Genomic DNA, 20,200 nt, shown 5'->3' on the forward strand with positions numbered 1-20,200 from the left:
TTTCTGACAAATATAAAGAATGCTTCATTTCCTTTTTGTGAAAAAAAATGTTCACAGACAGCAGAGTTTACAAACATATCACTAGAAATTTAATCTTGAAAAAACAACTTTTAAATAGAGCGCTGCTGCCATCACTACAAGCTAATGTTTCTTTACAAGTCTTGTGGTCAGTGGTAAAAAACGAAATCAATTATCTAAAGAATTAGTAAGGCCCTAACTACTGAGCTATCATATACAGTGATCAAGGTGTGTATCAGGATGGGGTATCTACATTAGCCTTGCAGAACTTCCATGAACCATCATCTTGCCGTCGCAGAAGGTAGCTGATTTTATAGGTGCTGCAGCCATATTCAAACAAAATGGAGATAAATTTCATACATGTGTAAAAAGGGGGGGAAACTACCAAAAAGAAGGTGATACATGTAACTATGTAAGACAGAACTACCAAAATGGTATTCTAAAATTACCACTCCATATAGAAACTTTTAACAATTGGGTATGAATTATATTTAAAAAACTAAAGTGACATTTCAGAACCTCTTTCAAGTAGGAGATTGGTTTATCTGGAGCATGCAAACGTTTGTTTTTCTATCCCCGGTAGCATCTAGTGCGAACTTTTTGGAAGGGTTTCATGAACTGCTACTACCCTCCCACAGTTTATTCACCTCATTCAAAGTCGAATTGGGGAAGAGAGTCTTCTTGTATGCTGTGTTTTCTTTCCTCAGATCGTATTCTGCATTTTCTATTTCTTTTCCCAGTCTCCCTCAGTGTACTTTCTTCAATTGTCCTTTCGTCAATTGTCAAACACTTAACAGTGAATTTGTGAGGGAGGGAGGGAGTGGAGAGAGAGAGAGTGACGTACGTGCACATATTAACCCAAGTCAGACTATAAGTTCCTCAAATGAAACTAGCAATACATTAAAGTACCTTGTAACTTTATCATAGCCTAAGTAATTTAAATGTTCCTTTTGTTGTCCGTATTTTGTGGTACCCTTTAGTTCATTTGGCCTTTATCTGTATTTCCATTTTGTTGAGATACATTATTTGCCCCTCAAATTCTGAACACTTAATATTTTCCAGCAACACACTCAGGACTCCGGAGAACACTTTAAAAGATGAACCAAATCCTAATTGTCATAACATTTCATTGAATTATTGCATAATACAAAAATAGTTCTTTACACAACTAACAACCAAATAAGAAAATGCAGTTTTCCTGAAACTTCCTCCCCCCAGCTCACATCGTAGAGTAGTGTGGTGACAACTAATTCATATAGATGATCTAATAAATATTCATATGTTCAGTTAGTTGCTCCATCTACTTTATAATTGTTAAAGTACTTTTAAACCAAAATCTAACAGTAACTTTTTTTCAATATAATTTTAATAAAAATCAATTGTCAAGTTACCTCTCGAAGAACAAGGGGGATTTATATGTGAAATGGAAGGAGTGTCTGTATAGCATTCTTTAAAAATGTCTACTAAAAATGGTGATACCTATATTGGGCCTCTTGGCTACTGTTTCTCTTTCGTTGTCTAGTGTTTTCAGTTTATTTATCCCTCCCAAGTTACCTTCTTCTCCAAAGGCGAAGGCGGTATGGTATGTATGATAAGTGGCTTCGATGAAATTAAAGCAGCGAAAGTAGTATTAAATGCAATAACTAGCCAAAGACAGCTTGTAATACCAACTGATAAAAAAGGCATGGCTAAAGCAAAGTTATTTGAGTGAAACATGTAAACCACGAGGATTAGATTCTCTGAGAAACAAATTTGTGAAATGATTTGAATGTTGTCTTACACTCTTACCTATAATAATTTGGGTTCTTTTGTTGATTTTCGTCAATGAGCTCCGCAGCTTCCTCCAGGAGAACATCAATTTCTGCTGTTTCAGTGCCAGTGGCATCTAAGAAAACATCAGCTCGCAGGACAGATAATTGCAGCAAAACAAATCTCCAAAAACATGATTTATCTTTGGCTGCATCTGCCAAAGCTTGCCACTGGAAAAAGGGAACACACATTATCAGGCACATAAATTTTACTGGGGCTGGTAGATAAAAATGAGCAGGTTCCAGGCTTAAACAAAAAGTACACCATCCTGCAAATGAGAACAATTACAAATACTTATGAATTTCGAATGTCGGATGGATAAAAGAGAGCAAGATGGAACAAAAGAATTGTCTTCCATTCTTTCAAATGGTTGAAGAATCCAAAGATACTAAGATAGAGGAACAAGATATTCTGTTATTACTCATAAACATTATCATCAATACGCAACATGGACATAAGTCAGTTACGTGTTATCCGAAATCTAAGGACAACACACAAGTGACAAACCCTTTGTTTTTCTTCTTCCATGGGACAAATTGAGGATGTCATAAACAAAGCCTATTTTAACAGTTATTTTGCAAATGCATAAACAACTACAGATATCTGGGATGGCAATGAAGTCTGCACAATTTAAGCTGGAAAAAAGAAGCATAATAGATGAATTTACCTCAAGCAGCATAGTATCATCAAGAATGTCAAAGAGAGAATCTATTTGATGGTCAGGTCCAAGGGCTTCCGCTTTGATTACTTGCCATTGGTTTACAAGATCTTCAGCTTCTTCAAGAGTCATTACTCTCTCATATATAGTAGGCGTAGGAGATGATAGGCCAGCAGTGACAGACGATATTTTTCTGTTTCCTGTGTTGGGATGATTTTTGCTACGCAACTTCAAAGTTGATAAAAACTGCTGCATCGCAGCAGCAAAGTTGCTATGCATGCCATTATGTCCAGAGTGGTCACCAAGAGTAGAACTCAAGGTTTTTCTGTTGGCCAGTCTGTAGTCGTACACATGCCCACCCTGCCTGCCCAGCATCTTTGAAGTGGCAAATACGATGCAACCTAGAATAGTGACAAATGTTATATGTCCAACAATATCTCCTTTAGCCATCCAGCTATTAGCAGCTTTATGACGGTGGCTACCAAGATCTCTCTTTAACTGTGGTGATGGTGTGCATGTGTCACTCTGGGTGCCAGATTTGGCTTCCTGTAATGGACTTCGCAGATTAGTTGGAGTCAACTGCTTTACAGCAGGCCCAAGATGTTGGGAGGACACCAATGAAGCAAGACGGTCATCGGACACTATTCGGTCGGATAAAACAGCCGGCGATATTGTCCTGTGGTTTATATTTGGCATAGAGGACGATAAACCTCTACTTTGCTTGTTGCCAAAAGCTTTCTTCTCCTGACCAAAAAAGGCAGCCTGGGGAAACACTAGAAAATATATAATTCACAATTGCTTGAATAACTTCCATCAGAATTATAATCATCTTACCAATGAAGGGGAACAATCTCGTGTATCTGGAAACAAACACAGCACGGCATCTTTCAGCCACTTTTCCTGGTAAATATATTACAGCATACAGGAGGAGAAAAGTTAAAGGAAGCATGGCTACTGCATGACTCAAAAATATGGAATACAGTGGCATAAGAAAATAGAGAAACAAGTATGATCATGATCAACAACTTGTTTCTATTTCACTTAAAAACTTAAAGAGGGAAAGGAAAGACCAAAAGACTATAAAATTAGCTAACCAACAGCATGGCCATTTTACTTGCAATTCCAACATTTGATCACAGTTTTGCGTTTCTTTACCAGGAGGGCAGGACCAATGCAAACTTTATTACTAAGATGTTCAATGCTCAAGATGTACAAAAGCAAGAGTTGAAGGTCTTAGTATAATCAGTCATCATGCTCATTTACAGAATTGTTTTTCTCAAAGAAACTTAGGTGGGAGCTTACCCACAGAAACGAATAGAAAATTATGCAAGTGTCCTATGATGCAGCTTTCTAGAATAGTATAAGTACCCAAATGTTGCACATGCTTTTCATCATGCCAAACTAATATCCCAGACAGACAGGTCTAAATCATCACCCAGTCGAATCAATTATGTGAAAGGTCCCTTACAGCTAATAGACATGCCAAAATGACGTTAGGTAAAAAACAAATACCATCACATATTATCATTAATCCTGCTGACTCCTGGAAGCCAACAGAAAAATGATAGAAATAGAGTAAAGCAATTGATCTCTACCAGTTTAAAAATCAACACAACCTGCACATAAAATTCTGAAAATAAGAAGTATGTAAGAGCTGACTTACTAATGAATATTCGGTGGCAGGAGCATCTTTGCCTTCTTTTCTTAGGAGTGAGTTTCTTGATCCTGAATTCTTACTGTATTCAACCTCACGAAGCCTTTCAAGAGTGTCCGCCTCACTACCCTGCAATTAAACAATCTTGAGCATCCGACTGTTGCTGTGGATACATTATTGAAGATGTACGACAAGGAAATACCTGTCCGAGAAGGAACAAGCAAAACGCTTCTTCAAGTTTCAGGTCAACCCCATCAGATGTCATCAGACATTCGCATATTGATCTTGCTTTGCTAATCTAAGCAAAGTGATGTCACAATAATAAGTGTCTAACTCATTCCAAAAAAGACAAAATATACCATGAAATTTTCAAACAATAGTAGCAAGAAAACACATGTAATGTGCACAAATAAATAGAGCCTAGCATGCGGAAGCACAGGTGACACTGCTGAGTAACATGGGGCTAAATCCTTAAATTTTTTCCTTCCAAAGAAAAATCCTAAAATAACACAATTAAAAATTAATCAATACGTCCAGCTAGTCTTATGCATGTTTCTCGTTTATTTTTAAATCACTTCAATGTCTCAATCCGAAAAAAAATACTAGTACAAGAAACACATCAAATTAGGAACAAAATGTAATGCATATATTACAAATTATATTCTATTTGAACACAGCGGTATTCCATACTTCAATCTATTTCTACGACAAGATTGTAATTACCCAGTCTTTTTGTCTGCTGGAGAACCCAAAAGCAATATGAGCCATCAGTGCAGTGTAGAAACAATCGAAATCGATCACAACCCTCTGATTTTGTGACCCGAGAGATTTCTTATTCTTCCGAGTCAATGCTAAACTCTCCCAAGGAATCAGTTCAACAATTTCTGAAGCCATGAGTTTACCAAGTGCGTTACTCAAGAAGCTAGACCAATCATTAACTCGGCATGAAGCTTCTACATCAAGACCTTGCCTAAGCAATTCTCGCAAAGCTGCCATTGCCCCACGCCTGCGTTCAACATTATCTGTAGTCTGAGGCATTGCCAACAATTCCAAAGTGCACGCAGGTGCAAGCTCTTCCAAAGACTCTTCTATCTGTAGTCAAGGCCAACAAAGGAAATTATAACTATAATAGTATATATAGGAGTTTGTTCAGCGTGGATTGTAATATATTTGGAGCTGCAACTTGTAAAAAGAAAGGAACGGAATGGAGTACAAAATTACACCAAATGTGAGAGGTATGCCCCGTATTTATCTGCAGGCTCATTGTCTTTCCTTCTTCCGTTATCTTTAACAAACAAGTCCAGAACAAACTGTTATGAATTTATGTTTTATGGATAGTATTGTGTGCATACAAACAGGGGACTGTTGTCAGCATGTCCCATATAATAGTTCTGAATTAGTCTATGCAACACAGATACAAGCAAAAGTCAGAACTAATAAATACTTTTATTTCTCTGGTAAGAGTATAAGACATACTATTACCGTATGAATGCATTAATGTGGCTGCTCAGGAACAACTTCACCCTCTAAAATAATTAAAAGGAACAAAAGAAGGAAAACATTTCCAAACATGATAATAAAACCACATAAACGCCCAATCTTAACTCATAATGAGCTTCACAGAGTCCAATAGCATATGAAAGAGATTTATTTATTTAAAGATTAGGATATCATAAATGTGAATATTACCTCCAAAAGCAGCTTCATTTTTCCCAGGGAAGTTTTACTCCTCAAAAAGCATTGGGCACGAGCAAGAGCTTCAAATCCTTGAGACACTTTATTCTTCTCCAAATGGGTCTTGGCAATTGCACACTTCAAAAAAGCACCTATAATAAGAAAGGGACAAATAACAAGGCTGCTAGATTATACTGCAGCGACACCGGATATCTTTCCCACTCATCTTACCTCTGCAAGAGCCATAGAAAGAAGTACATCGTGCGCATGTGGCTTGGCATCAGCGTACACGAGAGCTGCTCGACCAATGTCTAAAACAAGTTTCTCTTCTCCAACCTAGGCAATAAAAAAATAATAATTCCTTCAATTGCAATGCAGGACCAAATTCTAGTATCACCAAGGTTACAGCAGCAGTAGTAACAATGCACCAGTTCTATTTTGGCATCAAAAAAATGCACACACAAAAGGCTTGCACGTGATTTTTGGAAAGAGCATTTCACGAGCTACTTTTCCCTTCATGCCCCTTCCAAAAAACACATATCTATACTAGCCGTTCTTGCTTGTCTAATACAGCCAAGATAAAGCATGTCAGAACATTTGTAAGAATCCCACATTTGTTCATCTCATATATCTAGTTTAACGAATATTGATTAAAAAAAAGAACCTTAACCTAGCGCAAAGTAATAAATAATAATATACCTCTTGAAGAAGGCAAAGAGCCCCAGGTAACCAAGCCCACGGGATGCGCAAAGTAGATTTTGGTACAATTTTCTCTTTAATATTACCAGCATACTCTGGTTCAAAAAGAAGTTTATCTCTAGCATCCATCAACAAATCCTGCAAACACAAAAACCATAATGTTGATTTTAAGAAACGAACAAAGTCAACAAAATATCTAACTAGTATATTATCCTGAACAAGCCATTCTGCTACAAGTTGTATCTACCTGACGGGATACAACAGCTTCCATAGTGTACCCTTCTTCGACCTCAGCACTTTTCAGATTCATCACAGATTTAACTATCTGATCCTTTTCTGCTTTACTAGGAACACCAATAATCTGCATAATTTAATTGCAACTCAAGTTTAATATCCCAGGTTTCAAAGCCATAAACAGCATGCTTACCTAAAGTTTTGAAGACTTCGGAAACTTTGAAAAATAAACAGTAAGGTTGAACTGCCTCCTTAGGCATCAGGCATCTAATGGAGGCAGCTACATTTAAAAAGAAAATCCTCCAGGATACACAAGCATAGCCACTACATAAGGGTAACAGCTTGAGCCAGACAGACACTTGGAATGAGAACCCCTCCCCCTCCCAAAAAGCAGTATCCAAAAGTAAGTGCTATGAAGCATTAAGTAGATGAAAACCTGATTCTATATAATCTTGTTAGGTACAATAGCACTGTATCTTCGTGTCTACGCCCAAAATGTAGCCGTTTATTAGTGAAAATTCTCAACTCTTTGCGAGAATTCATGCTAAAGGGCGGCAAGCCACTACTAAGGTCTTGTAAAAGATACCCTTTTTAGTTTTTACACAGTGCTGTGAGCCGCTTCTATGGTTGTAAATACGTTTTTTTTTAAAACAACAAATCCACTTTGTACAATATAACTCAAAGAACTTGCTTAAGTGGGCCTTTTTGGTCTAATAACATTCTTTAGCAGTTTAGCTACTGAACGTTTCAAGCTATGACAGATTTGTAAAAGAGTGGCTAGAAATGGGTCTTAAATTCTAGACTCTGTAAACATTTCAAGATATGTTGGTAGTCTGCATCACTATAAACAGCACTCCCTCTGAATCAAAATATAAGCTGCATTAGCTAATTCCATTTGATCCAATACGTAGCCATTCTACATGAGCAGTCTAATAATAACCTTGCTATACAATATTATACGCCATTTATAATATCAAAACAATACGAATGCAATTTTAACTCGTGTAACCAGCTTCCTTAATATATGTGAAATTGATTCAACAATTTTGGATCAAAGGGAGTAGTACACTCTTTTCTTAGTTCGCTGTCAATCCATTTCATAAAATCAGCAGCTCCACCATTTCCCAAACAATTATAAATCGAGAACAGCCTCATTAACAACCATTTGCCCCACTCGCCACACCAAAACATCCTATATTTCAGCGACATGGTGTAAAATCTGATAAACCAACCCACATTGTCTCCAACTGTTACATTACGCACTAGCAAGCATCAATTGTAGACTTAATAGCCTACATCAGTGTGCAAAATCGCAATATATACTTGTGCACTTCGTATGACAACACCAATCTACGCAAACACTACTTACAATTCCCTAATCAGACAAAGAAAATTAACCCACATTTCAGTGAAACATATCGGGAGGGGAAAATGCAACAGAAATTCTAAAACACACAAGTATAAAATTGTAACTTTTACTTTTTGAGAAAGTAAGAGTGAAACCTGGTAGCAAGAAACGGGAATTTCGACACCGACATGATTGGAGGTGTTATGGCCATTAACATGAGCATCTAAAACACGAAATGCAGTGGCATTAGCATAAGCATTCACACTCCATCTCCTTCTTTCAACAGATCTATGATGACGATGATGATGAATTACGGCGGCACAACAAATCAAGGAAGAAAATGAGAATAATCGTCTAGAACAATGCGGAGCTTCCAGAAGAGAGAGAAAACCGCCTCCGCCGGCGACGGTGGTGGTGGTAGTGGTCCGGCGACGGGAGCAGAGAGGAGAATTGAAGGAACAACAGTGTGATGATGAAGCGATTTCCGGCAATAATCTGGGAAATGGTGCCATTGAATTTGTCGCATTTCAAACCCTAATTTCGTTATTTTTGTATTAGTGAAGAGGTGGTTGCGTCATTTTGGGGATTATTTGGGGAGTGGAGTGATTGAGGGAATTTGGAGCGAGAGAATTGGACTTGGGGACGTCAATTGTAGAACTTTTAACACACGTTGTTTTACTCATGTAAAAATGGGAGGTACATCGCCTAATTTGATCACTCTTTTGCCAAAATTAGTTCTACATTTGTGGAGATAGAAGTGTGGTTAGAAAAAGCTCCCGATTCTCAAGGACAATCTTTTAATAAAATAAAAGGTTGTAATGTCTTGTATTAATAATTGGGGGTTTTTATTTAACGTCTTATTCCGCTAAAAACGCCCTCATTTCAAAGGTAAAAGTACACTACTACCCCTACAAAAAATTAAACCCCCTCCCTTTCCCCTCTCACCTCAGCTCTTACTTCCCCGGCAAATCATCACCACCACCACCACCATCTGTTACTGCACCACTCCTTCACCACCACTAGAAACCGCACCGCACCACACCACAATCACCACCACAAACCGCATCTTACCACCACCACCATCACCATCACCGCATTTTCGGGCGGCATTCACCTCTTTTAAAAAAAATTGAATTTTTTTTAATTATTAACAGTGTTTAATTTTTGGGTGGCTGGATTTTTTTTTGAATTGTTAACCATGGTGAATTCAGTGCAAATTAATTATTTTTTTGATTTTTCTAAATTTCTAATTTCTTTTTTTGTTTGAATTTTTAATCCTCTTGTTGTTGAGGTGGTGCAGCTACAGGTGGTGGCCGGTAATCGTGAGATGGTGGTGAAGGAGATGGTGGTGGAGAAGGTGAAGGAGATGGCGGTGGAGTCGTGGTGAAGAGGATGGTGGTGGAGAGGGAGCTGCCGGAATTGGTGGTGGAGAAGGTGAAGGAGATGGCGGTGGATTTGGTGGTGAAGAGGGTAGTGGTGAAGGGCACAAATGTCCTTTTGTGTAAAATACGCGGACGTTTTTAGCGGATGAGGACGTCGAATAGCGATACACTAATAATTTGTCTATTAATACATACTAGGAGATTTCGCTAGGAGAGTGGTTCTCTCATAAAAGGTTAAATGAACTAAATGATGGTTAACAAAATTAATTCCCATCTCTTTTCACATTCCCGACTTGACTATCTAATACAAGTATAATGCGCTTCAATTCATACGGAGTACTTCTTAGCCAAACGAATAGGCATGTGAGCAGCCTTACATTCAGACAAAATGGAAGACCAATAATCTTTCACTCGCCTTGTAGCCGCAAAAAGAACAGTCCCCTCAGCATCTCGACTCTCGAGGCACAAAGCCCATCCCTCCATCGCTAGGGAAGCGTCACAATTCACCAAACCAAACCAGTAGGAGCGGAAGCCACTTCTTAGAGCTCATACACACGCTACTAAATCTCAATGCCATAGATACGAGCATTGTACTTTTTGTAGTCATCCACCAACTTGTCAACCCGATCAAGTACAATATGATGGGGAGTTTCTTTGGTATTAAAAATCATATCATTTCTCCTGCCCATATGTACCACGTAAGAGCATATACGTTGGGGCTCTTGGATTGGCTCTCCAAGAGCTCTCCAACAAGAACTATATATTGGTCTACATTGAGGCTTTTGAGGGGTCTCGACCATGTCATTTTAGAGGGGTGGGTGGTGGGGTGTAGTTCTGAGATTATTTGTTTAATAGGGTGGTGGGACATAAGACATATTAGATAGATTATTTAATTAGATGGTGGGGTTGATAAGTTACTAAAAATGACAAGTGTGTCTCTTAAATAAATACGGCCGAAAATGCAAGTGTATCATTTAAATAAATACGGAGGGAGTACAAGTTTTTTTTTTTTTTTTAGGTGGTAAGAAATAATTTTTCGATTTTTTTAGGTGGTAAAAACTATTTATTCAAATAAAAACAAGGAAATATTATGACCTTTAAACAATACTCTCTATGTCCCTCTTTGTTAGCCTCATTTGTCATTTTAGGATTTTCTTAAAAGATTGTCCCATTGCCATAAAAGCTCATGAGACTACAACTTTACTTTCACATAAAATATATTTGGCCCGGTCATCACTTGTGTCTCTTCTCAATTCTACACAAGTACACAACCAATTAATTCTTAATAAAACACCACTATTAGTGCATAGGGACGGAGGAAGTACTCCGTATAAGTATATACATAAACCAAGTTCATACCCGGTCAGGGGCGGTGCCAGTAAGGGTTCAGCGGGTTCAACTGAACCCTTACTGGACAGAGAAACAGGTTATATACTTTAAACCGCTATAATGTATCATAAATAAATCAAGTACTGCAGTGGTTTTGAGATCGGTATAAGGTTCGATCCCCTTGTGTAGCGTGATGCATTCTCTGTGTATTTTATTTTATTTATTTTTGCTTTCCTCTTTTTCGAAACTCCAGTAACTTTCTTCTTTACTAATTACATTTTTCAAATTTATTCATGAATTTAAAGAGTTGGGGTTTGAAACTTTGAATATTTTGGTGTAAAAAAAATGCTAACTTGGAATTAAAATTAAAATTTATGATTTTGAATAGATGGACATGAGATGAAGGTTTAGATTGAGGTTCTTTCGGAAAAAGATCGTATGTCAAAGTCACAAAAAATTTCTGCTTGTTTTTTACCAAATTCAAGACCACTTCAACCACCTTGAAATGAACATCCAACACCTCAAAATGAACCTCTAATACAAGAAAATGAAAACTCGTGGAGTTCAGTTATAGTTTTTTTTAGTGTTATTGTAATAGAACAAGTGTACCACTAAATTGTTAGTTGTAAATTGAATTTCGGATTATAATGTATGATTTTGTTATGCGTTTGAAATTTCCGAACCCTTATGCATAGAATCCTGGCACCGCCACTGCCCGGTCACTTGATTATTTTTCGTAATAAGTAATTTTTTCCATTCGTTTTTACTCGCAACGTTGGTCACTTTTTACGCATGTTAATGCACAACTTTGATTATTAATATTTTTAATTTTCTTTAAGCAAAAATTATAAAAAGTTAATATTTTGTAAATAAAAATTGACACAAAACTACGAGATCACACATGATGACATGACAATAAATGTTTTATTTTACATACAAATCACCAACAATGGTTTAAGTATAACAGGTAAAAAGTTCAAACATGACGATTATTAAAAAAAAACGAAGGAAGTACAAGGCGCTAGATACTGAGATAGTAGTATATTACAAGATAATTTTACATTTAAATCATCAAATATATATATCGACGTAACGGTTTATCCAAAAGTGCGAGACTGAAGATTCTTTACGATGCTAGCATCAAGTTGGAAAGCCCTAGTTAAAACATCGACTGAAATAGAAGGGTCAGCCCCAAATGTAGCACTAGCAGTCGTAACAACACCAGGATTTTGACTGGTAAATGCAGAAAGTGCAACAGCAGGAGTTTTACCAATATTAGACTCAAAATGAATGAGTCCTTGAGGAAATATAAACACATCTCCTTTGTTAAGCACCTTCGCGAACAACTTGTTTTCGCCATTAGGGAGGTTAGAGGTTACGAAACCAGCGTAGAAGGTTCCTTCTAGAACTGTAAGGACCTCAGTGGCGCGAGGATGGTGGTGGGGAGTGTTAACGCCATAAGGTGCAACATCGATCCTAGCTAGTGATAAACTTAGGGTGTTTAAACCTGGAAGGTTCATTGTGGTAACTCGTGTGACACTTGAACCTACCTGGTTGTCTACGTTACCTGGCCTGTCTAGACCTTGGAAATGGAAATCTTCCACTTTTACTGCCATTGGATTCTTACAAAACATCCCATTCACGAACACTGCATACAGGACAAACGATCAATGATGGAGTAGAAATCAAAATTATTTATTAAATGTGGTATAACGGAAGTCAGAAAGACAATTAAGAAACAAATAACATACAAATTTAATTAATGTAGTTCACTATAATAATGTGTTAACTACGTCCATATTACAAATCACATAATACTTAATTTATTGATCTTGAAGAATACAAATTACAGAATACAATTAGGCGTAAATCATCAAATCGACAGAGGAAAGAAAATTAAACTTTAATGATCTTGAGGAATACAACTTACAAAATGCAAATAGCTTAAAAGCTAAAGAGTTTATATATATACTTCATCATTTCCTTAAATTTGACTTTTATTCCTTGCATAGATTACTTTGACTTTTAATATCTCCAATTATGTACAAGGAAAAAAATTATTAAAAAAAAATTGACATTTAGAAAATATGTATCAATACGAATCTAACCTGATCACACATGACTATAATTTTTCTTACATATGAATCACAAAAATGTCCAAAGTCGTAGTATGAATAGTTTAAATTGTTGTGATATTTAAGGAACAGATGAAGTAATACTCTATAGACAGATGTCACTACAAGATATTGTACCATTAAAGACGGAAAATCCCGTCGCTAAAGGCCAATAATCATTGATTAATGACGGGATTTCCTATCGCGAACCCGTCATAAAAGGGGGCCGTCGTTAATGGAAAATCTCGTCGTTAACCCGTCGTAAAAGACATTTGCGACGGTTGTTCCCGTCTTTATTTGGTTGTTAGCCCCGTCGCAAAAGGCTTTTGCGACGAGATTTTTGATTCGTCGTAATTAGGTTGTCATTAAAGATACAAATTCTTATAGCGTGTGGAAAAACAAAAAAGATAGGCGCAAAACAGATAACTCTAATACAGAATATATATATATACGGTAAAATAGAACTGATTCAAAACATATTCTAATTAAGAGATTGATTAAAATGTGACTTACATGCATCGTTGGGATCATCAATACCAACACAGAAATCTTGTAGCTGATTAGGATCAGTAGCATTAGCGACGTAGGAAGATATGGCTAGAAAAGCAAGGCAGACAACAAAATAACGAGCTCCCATATTTTGAATTTTGAATTTTGATAGATCTTGTGTAGTTGTGTTATACTATAATGCTACACAAAGTATAATGTTTAAGCACAAGTTATGATTATGGCTTGGGCTGAATGATCCATTTTATAGGTGGATAAAGAGTCGTAGAACAGCTCACGTCTTCTGAATTTGATCCCTTCAATTCATTGTTTAGTTTTCATTTTCAAACAAGAGTGGTTAGTTAATTAAGTCAATTGACATGCAATGAATTGGTCTACTTTTCTACAGTCCCGTATGTTTAGTAAAATAAAACATCAAAGGATTTAACATTATCCAAATTATATTCTCACTATTATAGTTTTGTTAGCATTATCAAAAGTTTAACCAAGCATAAAAGTTAAAATTACTGGTTTTTGTTATACTAAATCCGTTTTATGATGATCTAACACTTTCTGTTTTTGTCATAATGTTATTAATATTGTGTTTTACTCTTCTTTTTGTCATGGAAATTAATTTATCAGTTACTCCCTTCTTACTCAAAAGCATAAAACATTTTTACTCACTTTCTCTTCCGTTATCCCTATATTTTTACAACATATATATCTTACATTTTTACTCACTTTCTCTTCCGTGTTTTCTCTCGGACTTACAGTACTTTTACCCTTGAAGGGTTTTTTTTTTCAGTTTCTCCTGCAATTCAACTTTTCTTGTATCGAATTTGGTTATGATGTGAGTATTTTGATTTTTTGATGAAATGAGTTCAATTTTCAGGTTTGTTTTATGGTTTATAGTTTGCGGCATTTCAGTGACCAGAAAGTGCTGAAGATCGAGGACGAGGTCTGGATGTTGTTTTTTTCATATGAATTTCAATTTTTTCTTTTCATATGATGTTCTTTCGAAAATTTCCAAAGTATAAACCATAAACAAATTGAAATAGTGGTTAATTAACGCCTTGTTGTGTACATACCCAAGGTATTGGTTAACTATTTCTTTTTTAGTGACCTCGTTCAGAAATTACACAAGGCCCCATAGTTATGATATCATCGTAACCTCGACATTGTATTGTACCCTAACCCTATGTTAAATATGGGCCTGGGTTGCTCAATCAACCGGGAGGAGAAAGAATTCATCTCATGCGCACTACAAAAAAACAAAAGTCCACTTTAAAACCATATTTCAATAACGAGAGTATCCCTAGATCAAAATAGTACATCTATACAAATCAAAATTTGTAGTCCACAATAGGATCAGTATTATGTGAGAAATGAGAAATATCGCCGGTATCAAGATATATACTTAATTTTGTAATCCCTTTATTTTCAAAAGATTGCTCCATTTAACTTTTCGCGGTCTTCGATCAAGACACGACTTAAAACATAAGTATCTCTAATTCTATGTGCGTAAAAAGTTATAAAAGGTTGATCATATTCTAAAAACATATATATATCAAAACGAATCTAACAATATCATACATGACCAACCAATATAAGTTGGTGGAGTTGGTGGGGAACTCACCAAGCTTGTGACTAGGAGGTCACAAGTTCGAGCCCTATCAACTGCGAACTGCTTGGGAGTGGCTCAAGCGATGACTTGCGGAGCTGGACTGGTTAACCTGTGCTAGGTGCTGGTTCAGTTAGGGTCTCTTCTTCTTACCTAATAAAAAAAATATCATACATGACTACTCCAAAAATTTAGTCTTAATCATTTCTTATAGACTAATGAGAATTTATTGTCAAAGTTTTCAAAGCTTGACCTAAAAAATTATAATTGGACAATCTTTTAAGAAATTGAGGAAGTATATAGTAATTGTTTTGGAGTTGAATCAGTCATAAATTATTTGAAGAGGTATATATACTTTGTCAAGATTGATCATGGCATCATGTTTGGACTTCTTTTATTAGATTCATTAGGCAATGACGACTACTAACTATGCCCACAATGACCAAGTATGTAGTATGGAGAATTTGCCAACAGAGTTGATTTGATATGTTTGTTTTCCATGTTAGTGCTTGAGTGCTACTTGAATAAATTCTCGTATAATAGAACTTTTGTACTAGGATCTACAAAGTCGTACATTATATAGGTAGTTCGATCTTGACAAATTTTCGTTTAAAAGAAAAATTAATGTAACCAAGTCTTGGTTTTAGAAGAAGACTAAGGGTGTATTTTCTTCATCAGATTAAACCTGAACTTGTTTAAAGTTAACTAAATTAAACTCATTCGAACTTATTTTACTTAATGGACCTGAGTAATTCGATAAAAATTTATTGGACCTAAGTAATTCGATAAAAGTATTGGACCTGAGTAATTCGATAGAAAATTATTGGAACTAAGTAGTTCGATAAAATTTTATTGGACCTGAGTAGTGTAATTCGATAAAAATTTATTGGACCTGAGTAATTTGATAAAACTTTATTGGACCTAAATCAAACCTAATTACAAAACAACGAGCTTGGACCTGATTGAAATTTGTATTGAATTGTAATCTTAACATTTAACATATCTATACTTTTTGACTAGAAACTTATTTTTGTAATGTGAATTGAACAACCATAGCAAATACTAAATATTAAATACTACTTCCTCTGTTTCTTAAAGTTCTTTACACTTAGGAACATGTGTCCTAAATATGAAAACTTTGACCGTAAATTCTCACTATTATATAGATCAGAACGTTACATGTAAGATCTTGTTAGATTGGTATCGGTATGTATTTTCAGAATATCAACTTTTTAAATTTTTCCACGTACAAAATTGGATATATTATGAGTTAAATATTGCATTGGAGTCCGTGCAAATAGTAACTGTCAAGAACTTTCTGAATATGTAGTACGAAGTATTGGTTGTAGATTATCCTTCCCTCAGTCTCTTATTTAAACAAGATATAATTGATTCCCTCCCTTTTGCCATTTCTTCTCTTTCACCCACTAACAATATATTGGTTATTCAAAGATATTGTCAAGATTAATTGTTTCCGTCATTGATCGTGTCATATTGAAGTTATTGAACGAGTCTTATGGTAAATGGTTTATGGGATTCTAAATTCAATTTATTCGTCTTTGATACTCCATTCGTCTCATTTTACTTGCCCTTGACCAAAAAACACTCACAAAAATCGATCAACTTGAGCAAGTAAATTGATATTGAGGGAGTAGTTGGTAACATATAGGCTCTATTTTCTTCCGCATTCTAGTATTAATAAATAAATAGGATAAATTGTTTTTTATCACTTATAAAATCAAAAAATTGTTATTAAAGATAATTAAATACTTAATACTTAGTAAAAGATAATAAGAGATGAATTTAATAGGAGTCAACTACTGGTAAAAGATAATAAGAGATAAATTTTGTTAGTAGTCCAAATAGATAAATAAATACTTAGTAAAAGATAACTAGTATAATACCCGTGCGATGCACGATATAATCATCTAAATATAAATTTGTATGAAATCTGGTAGACAATATCATCAAAATAGTACTTATGGATATTTTCCAAATTAAAACTAACCAAATTAAAACTAAGGATGAATAAATTTTTTGTTGCTCATTCAATTTCTTATTTATTAAAACAAATAAGGGTAGATATATAAAAAAAATAAATTATTCCCACTTGTGTCAAGCATAAAATTATTTCGTTTACCCTTTACTAATTGGATAGTAATAACTACTTAATACTCGCACGGTCACCCCATCAACCTCATTACCTGATCACTTAGCACCTACACACACCACTTACTTTATTCATTTAGAGATGACTTGAGGCGGGGTTGGCTCTGCAGACACGTATCCACCAACAATTCTCTTCCCCATCTTTTCCATCAACAATAGGAACGATAGCCACCACCCCCAATCCACGTCTCGGGAGGTACAAAATACATTTCATCCCCAATCATCACCCCCCCCCCCCCGGTATACCCACACCCGCCTCAAACCCATCCTTAGGTTCAACTCTTTTTTGTATAAGAGTTTTTTTAAAATATATATATATAATCAATTAGATGAAGATTAACGACGCAGACAGGTCCAATCTAAAATCCACCATCGCCCCGTCGTCACCTGTGACGAATTCATTTTTTAACCCCGTCACCCACCAAACTTTCTTCAACCCCGCCCCACTTGGGAAGGATGCACGGGAGATCTCCCAAAAAAACCCACTGACATCCCCATATTCGATAAATAATCCACTTTTCCTTTCAACTAACTTTTAAATATATTGACATAAGTTTATTACGAAGTATTAAAATTGATTGTTTTAGCTATAATATTGATGAAAATATAAAAAAGTGACATACATAATTAGGAGGTGAGTGTTCTCAAATCCAATCGATTCAAACTCGCCCCATTCGATGCACGATTTATGATATGAATATTAAATTTGCATATCTAAACTATAACTATAGACAATTATCATCGAAATAGAGCTTATAGATAATTTTCTTCTTAAACTAATGATTGCTCGGTATGTTACTGCTCATTCCATGTCTTATTTATTTAACAAATTCAAAATAATAAAATAAGGGCACGTAGATAGATTTACGTTCTTCCTCTTTCAAAACAAACCATGTCAAACATAAATTTATTCGCATCCATTCTTTACTTCGATAGTCATACCCACTTAATTCATAAATCATCTAAATCATTACCCGATCATTTAACACCTATCCCACCATATATTTTATTCAGCTAGAGATATCTTCGAAGCGGGGTGATGCTGGTCCCTCAACACAACCTGAAATTCTCATTCACATGCCCGTCACCACGATAGGTGTCATACTCATCCCAGTCCTAATTCCCGCCTAGTAAGCAAAAAATAAAATTAACCCCGCTTCATCCCCGTCCGTGTATCTACACCCGCCTCAAACCAAGCCCTGGACGGCTTGACCCGACATTATTTTTTGATAAGAGAGCTTTGAATTTTAAAACTCTAAGAGTATTAGACAATTTGGTTGTCTGGTTACATTATACTTTAGACACAAATAACTTATAGATATTTTCCTAATTAATTAAAATTAATGATGGATAAATTTCGGTGTCTTATTTATTTCAAAAAAGAACCAAATAAGGGTACATAGACAAAATTATTTTCCTCCATATTCATCACACGTGTCAAACCTACCCCTAGACGACTGAACCCGACATTATTTTTTGGTAGGAGAGTTTATTTTAAAACTCTATTCTAGAGTATTTGACAATATTGTTGTCTGATTACATTATAATTTGGACACATATAGCTTATGGACATTCTCCTAATTAAAACTAATGATGGATAAATCTTTATTGCCCATTTGGTCTTACTTATTAAAAAATAAAAACAAATAAAGGTACATAGAACAAATTATTTTCATCCCCACTCATCACATGTGTCAAACCTAGCCCTAAACGGCTGAACTCAACATTATGTTTTGGTAAGAGAGTTTTGAATTTTAAAACTCAAATCTCAATTTGGTTATCTGGTTACACTATACTTTGGACACAACCTTATAGATATTCTCTTAATTAAAAATAATGATGAAATTTTTTTCTATTTCCCCATTCGGTATCTTGTTTATCATAAAAATAAAGTCAAATAAAGGTACATAAACAAAGTTATTTTCATCTTTATTCATCACATGTGTCAATCATAGTGTTATTCTCATCCATCCTTTACTTTGATGGTCACATGTGTCAATCATAGTGTTATTCTCATCCATCTTTACTTTGATAGTCATATTTATATCATTATCCGAGCACTTAACAACTACTCCACTATTTTATTTATTCAGCTAGTCATGACTTTGAAGCTGGTCGGAGTCTCCACACTCGTACTCGTCCAAAATTCTTATCTCTATTCCCGTCACCCACGATGGGAAAAGTACTCACCCCTCCCAATCTCCTTCTAACGGGTTAAAAGTAAAACTCATCCCCAATCTATCACCTACACGTGTATCCACACTTGCCTCAAACCCACTCCATGACTCAATTTTTTTTGGTAAGAGAGTTTTGATTTTTAAAATTCTACTACTGAATCTTCTTCAATTGCAGTATCTTATTAGAATAATTGATTAAATAAACAAAACATTATAAATATATACTCTCTCCGTCCGGATTTAATTGTTGTAATAGTATATTCACGGAGTTTTATGCGATAAGTTATTGTAAGATTATATTATATAATCTAATAGGAAAATAGGTATGATGGGATATAGTGAATATTTTTTATATAGAATAAAGTATAAGATAGGGAGTTAGAGAGAGAGACATTTTTATATAGAACAATTTCATTTTTCAATAAGCATCTTTTACAAAACCTTGATAAATACTACTTTGAATATTAAAGCAAAGATAAATATTCGTTATACATATCCACGGTCAATATAAGACACATATTTTAAATAAAAATTGACAATATATACATACAGTTAGTCATTTTATTAAATTTTTATTATGATATGGGTATTAAATTTGTATTATGTAAGTATTATGTAAATATTTAGACAAATCCAACAAAATGATACGGATTACATGACTATGTTCATCATCTATATTAAAATTCACCAAATAACATTAAAATTACAGAGATGTGTGAATTTAGTAGTTAGTGTAAAAACAAAAGAGTTGCAAAATTTTAAAAATTGAGGAGTTACATAGTAGAGTAGTAGCTAGATAAGGTTACGCAAGTTTTTCTCGTGTTTAAG

General features: G+C 35.2%; 2 protein-coding genes across 2 annotated transcripts; both read right to left on the reverse strand.

Annotated features, from left to right (window-relative positions):
• LOC110789875 (plastid division protein CDP1, chloroplastic) lies at positions 1-8,880 on the reverse strand. Its single transcript, XM_021994573.2, has 12 exons — positions 8,250-8,880; positions 6,760-6,873; positions 6,513-6,650; positions 6,045-6,149; positions 5,829-5,951; positions 4,863-5,231; positions 4,342-4,437; positions 4,149-4,268; positions 3,320-3,385; positions 2,495-3,247; positions 1,807-1,997; positions 1-338 (listed from the first exon to the last, which is right to left on the reverse strand). Exons 1-12 carry the CDS (start codon positions 8,604-8,606, stop codon positions 254-256), a joined length of 2,517 nt encoding a protein of 838 aa, XP_021850265.1. The 5' UTR covers positions 8,607-8,880; the 3' UTR covers positions 1-253.
• Positions 8,881-11,696: 2,816 nt separating this feature from the next.
• On the reverse strand, positions 11,697-13,648 carry LOC110789845 (germin-like protein). The gene is made up of 2 exons (XM_021994542.2): positions 13,433-13,648; positions 11,697-12,453 (listed from the first exon to the last, which is right to left on the reverse strand). The coding sequence occupies exons 1-2, from the start codon at positions 13,554-13,556 to the stop codon at positions 11,903-11,905; spliced, it is 675 nt and encodes a 224-aa protein (XP_021850234.1). The 5' UTR covers positions 13,557-13,648; the 3' UTR covers positions 11,697-11,902.
• Between the last annotated feature and the right edge of the window lie 6,552 nt (positions 13,649-20,200).

Source organism: Spinacia oleracea, chromosome 5 (genome assembly GCF_020520425.1).
Source record: "Spinacia oleracea cultivar Varoflay chromosome 5, BTI_SOV_V1, whole genome shotgun sequence".
Taxonomy (NCBI): Eukaryota; Viridiplantae; Streptophyta; class Magnoliopsida; order Caryophyllales; family Amaranthaceae; genus Spinacia; species Spinacia oleracea.

Bases quoted from the DNA above. Each gene is read 5' to 3' on its own strand.
- LOC110789845 (XM_021994542.2), bottom strand. From the start codon at position 13,556: ATGGGAGCTCGTTATTTTGTTGTCTGCCTTGCTTTTCTAGCCATATCT. The intron at 12,454-13,432 runs GTAAGTCACATT...TCCTGTATGCAG, and splicing joins TGATGATCCCAACGATGCAT to TGTTCGTGAATGGGATGTTT.
- LOC110789875 (XM_021994573.2), bottom strand. From the start codon at position 8,606: ATGGCACCATTTCCCAGATTATTGCCGGAAATCGCTTCATCATCACAC. The intron at 4,269-4,341 runs GTATTTCCTTGT...GTTTAATTGCAG, and splicing joins GCTTGTTCCTTCTCGGACAG to GGTAGTGAGGCGGACACTCT. The intron at 1,998-2,494 runs GTAAATTCATCT...CCCTTTTTCCAG, and splicing joins ATGATACTATGCTGCTTGAG to TGGCAAGCTTTGGCAGATGC.